Below are 12,137 nucleotides of genomic sequence, written 5' to 3'. Positions count from 1 at the left end.
TTTTTTCACAAAAGTTACTGATATTTGGCAGGGGCCTATTTTTAAAAACTCAAATTAGTTAGCGGCATGAAATACATAAATTTCGCCTAGTTATAAAATTAACAAAAAAAAGATAAAGAAAAAGAAAGAAAAAAAGAAAAGAAAAATTTGGAGAGGGGATAGGACCCCTCTAAATACGCTTTATTATCTGGGAACAAACAGACACGAACAAAAAAGAATTTTTGTCTTAAGTGTCGATGGTGATTTCCCCGTCGGAATAGTTAACGATTTTAAAAACCAAACCCAATTTTAAGAAAAGAAGAAAGCAGAATTGCTCCGTTACCTGTTCAAAACGGGATTTTCCCCAATCATCCTCTGCATGACACTTGTTTTCATACTATACCGTACATTTCAGTCTCATTGTATTATGATTATTAACTTTCATAATCGAAATAACAGAACAGAAACGGGATTTTTACTTATTTTCACTTTAAATTAATTAATTTCGAAATTCGATTTAAATCAATGATTTTTATTAAAAAAAATCAAGTGATTTAAATCTTGATTTATATCGTGATTTAAATCAAACTGATTTAAATCAATCCACCCTGGTTTTTACATACGAAACACTTATGGAAGCGGAGAAATCCTTGATCGCAAGTGTGTTTGAGTTAAGGGCAGAACGTTTGAAGTAACTATTTTTTGAAACACACGCTTAATTTTTTGGCATTGGGGGATTTCCTTGGGTACCCAACACAGTGATGAGATCCAAACATACATGGTTTGCAAGATAAGCGCAATTATTGGAGAGAGGGTGAAGGGAATGGCGTCTTACAACTTAAAAATTGCCTCCTGTTTAACACAACGGGTCGATAAGCTAATAAAATGTATTTGCTACCCCTATTCGACTGTATTGTCATTCAAATATCGCTTTCCTGTGTGGCCACTTTCAAATTCAGCAATGACATTTGTCTCCGAAACGCTTTGCCAGGCGTGTGAAATTCAATGAAGAACATCGTGTTATTCATCTAATTCAGTTAATCGTGCTATTCAGTTAATCTCGTTTAATCGTGCTATTCAATTAATCTCGTGATAATCTATATTGTGATGTTCTTGCCTTCTGTAGGTATGAGTTAGACCAATATTTTGTCAAAAGGCTCTGTTAGCAATGTGTTGTTTTGCTCGGATCACCTGTCCAGCTACAATTTTGCACTTTGCACACTATAACATATGTGGAAAACAAATATCAGTTTATTGTTAAAATGAAGTTAAACCAAATAAATTATTCACCAGAGGCTGGCTCTGACATGACAGTAAATGTGAATGTCAATTTACACCACCGGCATTTCATTTGTAGTCAATCACGCGAAATTGGCACTTCAATCACAGCGCCAGAGCGGTCGGCCGTGGAACTATCCTGAGCGGTACTCCGAACTCTGTCAGCTCATGCTTGTGTGTTGCGGGAGACGGTGTTTCAATACATCATCACTTGTCATGTGTTTTTAGTTTCCAGCAAATTGAAATGCTGATTATGGGAAAATATTGGTCAAACTCCAGGGAATATAGGAAAAAATTAACCGACAAAATAACCGATTTTTTTTTTTTAAGGGGAGGGGAATGTGCGCTCAAAGTCGCAAACGAGGTGACTCTTATTCTGGAGAAAACCAATGCTTGCATACATCGTCGCTAGCCGATTGTTTGTTTTTCGCTACATTTATCGCCGAATATCGTAAAATATTTCCTAAAGTTTGACCACTATTTTTCAACAATCACCATTAAAGTATGTTGATCTTTTTAATGCTAGTGATGAGATATTGAAACATCGTTTTCCTAAATTCATAAGCAGAAACCGACTGGGTTCTTAGTTCCGTTCACGTTAGTTCCACGGCCAAGCGTTTCGAAGACAAATGTCATTGTTCAGTTTGAGCGTGGCCACACAGGAAAGTGACACTTGGATGACAATACAGTCAAAAAGAGGTGGTAAATACATTTTATCATTCTGTCTACGCGAAACAGAAGGCAATTTGCAATATGTAAGACGCTATTACTCTTCACCACCTCCCTAATAAGTGCCCTTTTCTTGCAAAATGCGTGCGTTTTGACTTCACCACTGTACTAGACACCCAACGAAACCCCCTGATACCAAAAATGAAGCATGTATCTCAAAAAATAGTTACTTCTAACTTTTTGCAAAATCTGTTCAATTGTGAAGTTTTAACCCTCGTAATTCAAACACGCTTGCGATCGAGGATTTCTCCGTTTGCGTAATTGTTTCATATGTAAAAGCGAGTCGATTGAGCATAGTATAGATATGAAGTCAGAGTAACACCCCGCGAACTTCCCTAGTTAGATGGAAAAAATATCTTTGTAAGAAGTGGTTACCCCATCGCCCATCCCATGGATCCTCCACTTGTATATAGTTGTTGTCTCTGTTACTAATTTTCATCCACACTATCCCCACTAAACCCATTGTTCATCCGTATTCCTTAACAATAGTTGTTAGGTAAAATTCGACTGTACCGGGCATTATACTTTCTGGAACAGAGCCATGAGATAGCAGTGGAACAGCAGAGTGAGTGCCTTCTGAATTAATTTATAAGATACCTCTTCAATCTCCTAACAGTAGTTGATTGAATAGTTGTAACTACAAATTCAATACTGTTTAGTAATAAGAAACTACTAATATTTATTGTTTTGTTACTGTTCATAAAGAAGAAACTAAATGTATCTACAACTTTTTATCCTAGGTCTTGTTTTCGAAAGTTGTATGAAGTGAAGAAATATTCATCATTGAATCAGGTATTAATGTCTGACATAGCTAGATTGCTGAACGAAGTGACAAACCAGAGTGAAGTATGTAAGTAAAGCTTCATAATAATATATTTTTGAATATTTGTTTAAGAACCTCTGAGTATTGGAAAAATGAAAGTTTATTTACACTTAAGCTACCCATCCTTTCATCTGTGAAACAACCGCATGGCCACAATAAACCATTCCACATAAAGCAAAACTATCTATATTGTATTCCTGCAGCTCAATGTCATTTCACTAGTTATAAAATATTAAAGAGTGGATAAGATAAATATTTCGAACTGAGATGATGGTGCGCATTAAACTGTAAAACATGCAATATGTTATTATTATAAGATTTATGTTTTGTTTCACGATGAATTGCAGACTCTCGTATAGCTGAGTGTTTAGCATGTTGTCGTGCGTGTACTTGCCATGATTAGTCTGGATAACAGAACTATGAGATTCAAAACTACAATAAGCAAAACAAATCTTATACTATACTTTTTTTTTTTTTACTATAGCTCTCTCTAGTATTGTAAAATTCATATATTTTTTTTAAAAAATTGTCTTGCTTAAAAGATTTCTTTTAGAATTTTTGTCTCCTTTTTTGTGCTTGCTTATTTCTTTATTTATGCTGTATATAAGATACAATAGAAGACCATTTTACATTGGAAACATTAACAGTGGAAGATACAAAGGAATTTTGGAGAGGCGAGATCTTTCTATTGGAGGTATTATTTCAGTATTCGCGTAGTGAAACTGAAAAAAAACCTGGAGAAATATCAGTCAGTATTACTGACTGCGACCTCACGATTGTTAAACGAGAATGATCCGTTTGTCTTTACTGGCTCAGACTATCAAAAGGACAAGGAATGATCTTCTAAATTTTAAGTTTTCAATTTTTTCAGTACACATGTACGTATTGAAATGCAGGTACACGCGCACATTGGAATTCTATAAGTATCTTCAAATTCAGCATGTGAGTGCCAATTGTCAGGTAAAATTCGTATTTTTCCATTATAATAGCTTCTTGCTAAAACTAAAGTTGTTCCTGTAATTTGCTTCGTGCACTAAAAAATTAAATATATATACTATATCGCTTTATAGGGAGTTAGATGGGAAGGAAAGGGAGCATTAAAATCCGGAAATTTTACGTTCTTTAACGAGAAAGGGAATGAAAATCACCAACTAGGAGCAGGGGTTTTCTTTCACAAACGAATAATGTCAGCAATTAAACGGGTTGAATTCGTTACTCTTATTACTCTTAAGGATCAGTGGTGTGATATTGTTGTTTAAAATGTACACTCATGTCCAAAATTATTGTCACATGTCCATAAATATGTTGTTGTAGGAATATAATTTGATAACGAATTCTCCCGGTATTTCTTATAATGTTAGTATGTGTATAACCGGCAAAGACATGTATGTGGCAAATTTCATGTCAAAAGAGCAGTAAATAAGAACAATAAAACGAAAATAAAACTTCCTTGTCCATTTAGCAACATTTTGTTTTACTCATTCTAATTTTCGTATTTATAATTCTTTTCGTATGAAATTTACCACAAATATACATTTCCCGATTATACACATAGTATCAGTATTAAAAGTACCCTGCAAAATCATTATCAAATTATATTCTTACAAGAAGACAGTTTTAGATATGCGACAATCATTTTGGACATGAGTGTACATGCCCCAGCAGAAGATAAGGATGACGATATAAAGGATAAATTTTATGAAGAAGTAGAACAGGTATGTAACCAACTTTTGCAATACCATTTCATTAGGGGATTTCAATGCAAAGGTAGGACGAGAGGATATTTTCAAACCGATTATAGGGGATGAAATTCTGCCTAAGGAAGACTAATGATCACGGCATTAGACTCATGAACTTTGCAACATCCGAAAACCGTATCGTGAAAAGTAAAAATTTCCAATTTTGCGACGTTTGTAAATACTCTTGGACCTCACTAGATGGAAAAACGCATACGCAGATGTATCACGTTTAAGTAGATAGAAGAAGTGTATCATAATCGATATTCCAAAAGAAAAATTAGGGCACGCGGAAATACATAGGAATAAACCAGGGTTCGACCAGGGTTGCAATAAACTAACAGAAAACAGGCAAAACTGCGATGGCAAAATTCCATCGATATAACTATACAAAATTGTGTTGACATCAGGCAGGAAGCTTTTATAACTTTTAGAACAAAGAAACACGATTTTTTGAAAGTTCAAGTTAATGAACTTGAAGATGGTAGAAAAAAAAATCGGGACACATATAAACAGAAATAGAAATAGCTATAAAGAAATTAAAAAAAAAAAAAACTCCAGGTGTAGCCGAAATTCTAGCTGAGTTAATTTTAGCTGGAGGGGAAAAATTGTGGAACAAGATATACAAACTCATTTTCCTTATTTGGAACAAGAAGGAATTGCAACAAAAATGGAAAGAATCAATCATTGTTCCAATTCATAAGAAAGGTAACAAAACGGATTATAATAATTATCGTAGCATCTCTCTTCTATCAACAGCCCATAAAATCTTCTCAAATAGCAAGATTGACTTCATACGCAGATGAAATTATTGGAGATTATCAATGCGAATTTAGGCGAAATAGATCAATTACCGACAAGATATTTACCATTCGATAAATACTCGTAAAAATGGAGAAACAGTGTCTCGGTACATGAATTATTTATATTGATTTTAAAAAGGCCTATGACTCAATTAGGAGGGAAACATTGTACAACATTCTTACAGAATTTGGAATTCCGGGAAAGCTAGTGTAGTTTAATTAAAATGTGTTTAAATGAATCCCAAAGTAAAGTCCGAGTAGGAAAATTCTTGTCCACATGCTTTCACGTCGCGAATGGCCTGAATTAAGGAGATGCGTTGTCGCCGTTATTATTGAACTTTGTTCTGGAGTACCCCATACGAAAATAACAAGCACCTGTACAGTGCCTGGACTTATCCAGTTAATGTGCCTGTATAGACGCAGAGAACATGCATTTACAGGCGTCAAGCACATACAAGAAACCTGTACATGCAATGTACAGTATGTGTTCAGCGAAAGAAACAGTTTATTTACAAGTGAGGAACATGCTGTTTTCAGGATCACAAACACAAACACAAATTCGTATACATGCACATGTCCAGAGAAAGAAACAGTACATGTACATTGCATGTATAAGACGAAATACACGTGCTTTTCAGGTATGCAGCACCCATTTAGAACACCCAACACCCATCACAACAACTGTGAAGTGTTTGTACTTTGCCTGTACAGGTACATGTACATTGCATGATTATTATTATTTATTTTTTTTTTTTTAATTTTTTACATGCACTGAACAGGCAATGTGTATAATGCTTGTATAGGTTACTTGTGTATTGCATGTTGATTAACGTTTTACATGCACTGAACAGGCAACGTGTACAGTACCTGTACAGGATACGTGTGCATTGCATGTTCATTTACTTCTATGATTTTATGTTTTGTCATTTTATTTTATATGCCGTTAGAATTAAATAAAGAAAATTACGTAATTCCGTTCACATTTTTGCTGACATCTTGTGATTAAACCTGTGCATGTATTCTGGCTGTACTTCACAGTTAACATAGCCTTCACAGTTAGCAACCCCAGTTTGCAGGCAAATATTACCAATATGAAAGACATACAAACTACTATAAAGATCCATGTTTCCTTTACATGAACATTAGGGTGCATCGAATTTCCACTTTTTTTGAAATCAGCTTACCCTTAGTGATATTTTTTTGCGAAATGGCCTCCATATAACGTGTAAAAAATTGCAAGTCGATTGGTCAATATCTTTAGGTGCCACCAACGGCCAAAAGTTTTAAAATGTTGTTAAAAATTAAATGTTATTTTAAAAAATGTAAAATATCTAGTTTTATGAAATATGGTTATCCTATGTGGTTTTGTTTCTGTAAAAGGTCAATATTTTACGTGAAAAAAAAAATCAGCTTGATGAGTCAAGTCATTCAGGTGCCACCTGTGGCTTAAAATATGGACAAATGTGTCCCTACTTCTTCATTTTTTAAAATTAAGTTGCATTGTTTGTGATTCATCTGGATCGTTAATTAGATAAGAAAGGTTTTGTTTTACATCTGCAGCTATTTGCTTATTTCCAAACGTTAGATGGAAATAACCCAGAACTCACCATGAGGAGGTGGCTGTAGTTCGAGTTCCGCCCACCCGTATATACTAATGTTGCATATGATAGTGCAAGTCATATTGTTACTCTTTTACCTCAAACTGTTTTTCTTTTCTTTTTTGTATTACATTCTGGTATGTTTTTTCTTGATTGTAGTGTTGATAGGACAAATCTATGTCGTGCTTCTTGCCCACATACCGTTGATGCCGCTTCTGTCCCCAACTTCACCATTCTTTCTACCGCGCTAGTGTGAAAGGGTAAGGATGTAATATATTCATTAGCCATTGGAGCCGTCTTTACATTTTCTCTTAGCTTCTGGAGCTCCTCAGTGGCTAAGCGGTTAGCGTACGCGCCTTTGGCGCGGGAGACCCGGGTTCGATTCCCGGAGGGAGCTCATGTGGTTCGGATTCCACGTTAATCAGTAGGTCCACGTTTCATATAGCCTCGCTGCTGAAAAGGGACGTTAAACTCAAAATCAACTCAACTCAACTCTCTTAGCTTCTGCACGCTGAAGTGTTTTGTCAGTTTTGGCTCCGTCACCGTCATGTTGACCAATTAATCATATCACCAATTAATCATCATACACACGAATGAGCTTCCATTTCGACATTTGATTGAATTTATAGACGGCAAATCTATTGGACCAAATACATTTAAAGGACCAATAGGATCAGCACTTCCAATCTGCGAAGAGTTGTCACTCCAGATTTTTCAGCCCGTTCCAGTAGACTGGGATCTCAACTTCACTGAGGATTCATTAAACACGGATCAAAAATATGTGCTGAATATCTGCCAAGCGGTTTCTTCAGGAGAATGGCCCATTGAGTTAGCTCACATGAAGCCTGGTAAAATTCATCAAGCTAGATGGGTAATTACTGCAAATAGAGTCTTACGTTTGTGCGTAGGAACAAAAGAACCCACGAATGAACTTAAAACCATCGTCCAGTACATCATGATGGTCTACGCGCCACTCTGGTTTGCTGTGATCCGTAATCCATCGTGTGCAGAAGAAGCTCGTCATTTGTGGCAACTCATCACGACTTCTCGCCACATGGAAGCGAAATACAGGAAAATAATTGATCCAGTGTCCGTAGAAATGCGTGGTACGGTCATCCTGAGAACCTACTTCTATCAATGTTGACTGACCAAGATGCTAACGTACGAGAGCTCGGCTGGGGGCGAGTCCTAAAAGCAAGACAAACGACTCAATCTGGTGATCGCGTACCGGTGCGAGAATTCGTCATCCCTGAAATCAACTTAGAAGCGACAAACTATGTTGATATGATTAATTGGTCAACATGACGCTCACGGAGCCACCACTGATAAAACACTTCAGCGTGCAAAAGCTAAGAGAAAATGTAAAGACGGCTCCAATGCTAATGAATATATTACATCCTTACCCTTTCACACTAGCGCGGTAGAAAGAATGGTGAAGTTGGGGACAGAAGCGGCATCAACGGTATGTGGGCAAGAAGCACGACATAGATTTGTCCTATCAACACTACAATCAAGAAAAAAACATACCAGAATGTAATACAAAAAAGAAAATAAAAACAGTTTGAGGTAAAAGAGTAACAATATGACTTGCACTATCATATGCAACATTAGTATATACGGGTGGGCGGAACTCGAACTACAGCCATCTCCTCATGGTAAGTTCTGGGTTATTTCCATCATTAACGTTTGGAAATAAGCAAATAGCTGCAGATGTAAAACAAAACCTTTCTTATCTAATTAACGATCCAGATGAATCACAAACAATGCAACTTAATTTTAAAAAATGAAGAAGTAGGGACACATTTGTCCATATTTTAAGCCACAGGTGGCACCTGAATGACTTGACTCATCAAGCTGAATTTTTTTTTCACGTAAAATATTGACCTTTTACAGAAACAAAACCACATAGGATAACCATATTTCATAAAACTAGATATTTTACATTTTTTAAAATAACATTTAATTTTTAACAACATTTTAAAACTTTTGGCCGTTGGTGGCACCTAAAGATATTGACCAATCGACTTGCAATTTTTTACACGTTATATGGAGGCCATTTCGCAAAAAAATATCACTAAGGGTAAGCTGATTTCAAAAAAAGTGGAAATTCGATGCACCCTAATGAACATGCTCTGTATGTCAGTGGCGTAGCCAGAAACTCATTGAAGGGGAGGCTTAAGCCATTAACATTACTAGAATATTTAGCTGAGGGGGCATGGCCCTTCTGAGAATTGAAAGAATTTTTCAGTGATCATATAGTAGTGTAATGGTATTCTGGGGGCAACATTGCCCCCTCTAGTTACGCCTATGACTTAAACATATACACATATCTCAATATACAAAAGACAAAGTTCAGAGTGACTGACTAACTGATTGATTAACGCATGAGTCAAACCACTTAAGCTAAAAACTTGAAATTTGGACAGTACATAAGATATGCGATGTAGGGTACCAGTAAGGAAGGATTTTTGGAAATTCAACGGGGAAGAGGGAGAATGGGATGGGAAGAATTTTTAAAAGATGGCCGTATCTCCGAATCTCTTCCGGTTAAAGACTTGAAATTTGGTATTTGGATTTTTCATTTGAAATATAATTTGACACATGTTTTAGCGTTTTTAAAAAAAATATTTTAGTAAAAAGGGGAAGAAAAGAGGTGATGAAAAAAAAAAGTGTAGGGATTGCAATTATTGTAATGACGTCGATATTTCGGAATCTCTGAAGGTTAGAAACATGAAATTTGGTATTTGAACCTCTTATTTAAAATAGATCTGTATTTCTGTTTTTGTATCTATATGTAACCTAGAAGGAAAGAAAAATGTGTGGAGGAATACAATTATTAAAATAAGATGTTTATACGTTGGGATCTGGGAAGAGAGTCATAAAACTTGGTATTTCAACTTAAATTCGGTATGGTTGCAGGTTCATGAGGTGCGAGACCGTAGGCCGAGCTACAAACAAAAGCGGTGGGTTTGCCCCCTGTTACTTGAACTGAAATTCGGTATAGCTCAGAATTCTGGAAGGTAAGAGACATGACACTTGGCATTTGAACTGAAATTCAGTATATTTACAGGTTTATGAGGTGTGAGGCCGTAGGCCGAGCCATTACGGGTGTCTGGGGAAAGTGGCGTAGCTAGGGAGGATCCAAGGATCTGAACACCCCGTAATTTTTAAAAGTTGTTAAAATAAAGCCTAAAATTGGTTTTCAGTCAATTTTTTTCCGGGAGAAGACCCCCGGCTCTCCTCGAAATGAAATCCTGTCTACGCCATTGTCTGTGTGCGAAGCCTCCAGCTAGCCGAAGGCTAATAAAATTAAAAGTTACGATATTTGTCATCTCATCACGGCCAAACGATAAGGCCGAATGAAATAATTTTTGGTATACAGTTAGGCCCAATCTGGGTTATACAGAGGATTTATAATATTCACTTTGATTATAATACGTACCCTAAGGGGGAGCAGTGGTGATTTTCTTTTCTTAACTAAGGATTAGTATCTCACGAGCTATTCAACTTATTAAGCTGAAATTGGGTATATTAGTTCGTAATTAAAAATAAACAGATATGTCCCCTAGTGTTTTCAAAAATTCACTCTTTTAGGGAAAGGAGGGGGTATTTTCTATATTCTATATGGGGAATTGATAATGCGTTATATGTAAAATAACCGAAAACGGTCAATATTTGTGTTGAATCAATAGTTTTCAGGGTCGCTGAGATGAACAATGACAATTACGAAGTCATTTAATCCAGGTTTAGCCCCCATCGATATTAAGGGAGGGGTAATAAAATATTCAAATTGACCAAGATAAGTATCGAATACATAGTTGTTGGGATCGCTGAGATGATTAGTACTAATCCAGAAGCCATTCAAATCCAAGTTTGGCCCCATCGGCATGGGGGAGGGAGGAGGCGCGGTATTTCATCAATTGTTGGTCTGACAAAGCGAAGTGGGTACGTTCAATGTTAACATTAAAATCTGCTTCTCTGCAAGAAATCTTTCGGTAGTCTGGAAATCGCTTGTACAACACATGTTTAATTATTCCTTGTTGGGTATTAACCGTGTAGCTGTACGTCACCTGTACATTGTTGTTAGCAGTAGCTTTGTATAGTCAATGCAAAACAGACATCAATCCAGATGTACTTTTCTGTCGAATTGCATGTATTCTTCACAGGAACATTCGCTGTACCTGCAACATGTAACACGCCTGTACAGGCTACTAAACACATAGCGTACAACCCAAGGTTTGAGTGACTATACAATGCTTGTTTATTTCAAACATGTTAACGTTAAGAACATCCAATGTAACGGGAATGTTTCGGAAGTCTGGAAAGGGCTTATACAACACATGTTCAGGCATTTTTTATTAGGTGTTAAACATGCAGCTGTACATCGCCTGTACATTGCTGTTAACAATATCAATGTACAGCCAATGTACGATCAATGCAGAACAAACATCAATCCAGCTATACCTTTTCTGTCGAATTGCATGTATTCTCCAAATATACATTCATTGTACATGCAACATGTAACGTGTCTGTACAGGCTATCAAACGCATACTGTACAATGCATGTTTAAACACATGTGCAGTGTCTGTTCATTTCTTACATGTTAACATTAAAAACAGCCTCTGTAAAGGGCCTGTTTTTGGGGTCTGGAAGCCGTTTGTACAATACGTACTCAACTATTCTTTGTCAGATGTTAAACATGCAGATGTACATCGCATGTACATTGCTGTTAACAATAAGGATGTACAGCCAATGTACGATCAATGCAGAACAGACGCCATTCAAGGTATACTTCGGGGTCGATTTGCATATATTCTTTTAAAAAACATTCATTGTACATGCAACATGTCTGTGTACAGGCTATCAAACACATAATATGCAATGCATGTTTTGAACGCATGTGGAATGCCTGTTCATTTCAAATATGTTAACGTTAAAAACAGTCTCTGTAAAGGGAATGTTTATGGAGCCTGGAAGTCATTCAACATTTGTTCAGCTATTCCTTGTCAGGTGTTAAACATGCAGCTGTTCATTGATGTTACCGAGCTCACTGTACAGCGTATGTCTGTTTACCTCAAAATAGATCTCAATACATGCGCTTACAGATCAAGAAACGCCTGTTTTCTTTCATGAAACAGGTACGTAACATGCAACATGCATAAAACAGGACCTGGAAAAATGTAACACATG

General features: G+C 36.4%; 1 protein-coding gene across 1 annotated transcript in view; it reads left to right on the top strand.

The window, feature by feature from the left end:
• The window catches only part of LOC145693067 (uncharacterized), a gene marked incomplete at its 5' end in the record, with an annotated part of 48,342 nt that overhangs the window by 18,812 nt on the left and 17,393 nt on the right, over positions 1-12,137 (top strand). The window contains 1 exon segment of the mRNA XM_081768737.1: positions 2,727-2,836. Coding sequence (XP_081624863.1) covers positions 2,727-2,836 — 110 coding nt within the window.

The sequence above is a fragment of the Thermobia domestica genome, chromosome 8 (genome assembly GCF_964235325.1).
Source record: "Thermobia domestica chromosome 8, izTheDome1.hap1.1, whole genome shotgun sequence".
NCBI lineage: Eukaryota > Metazoa > Arthropoda > Insecta > Zygentoma > Lepismatidae > Thermobia > Thermobia domestica.
Note: the sequence above shows the minus strand (reverse complement) of the source record. Positions and strands in the feature narration are given on the sequence as shown.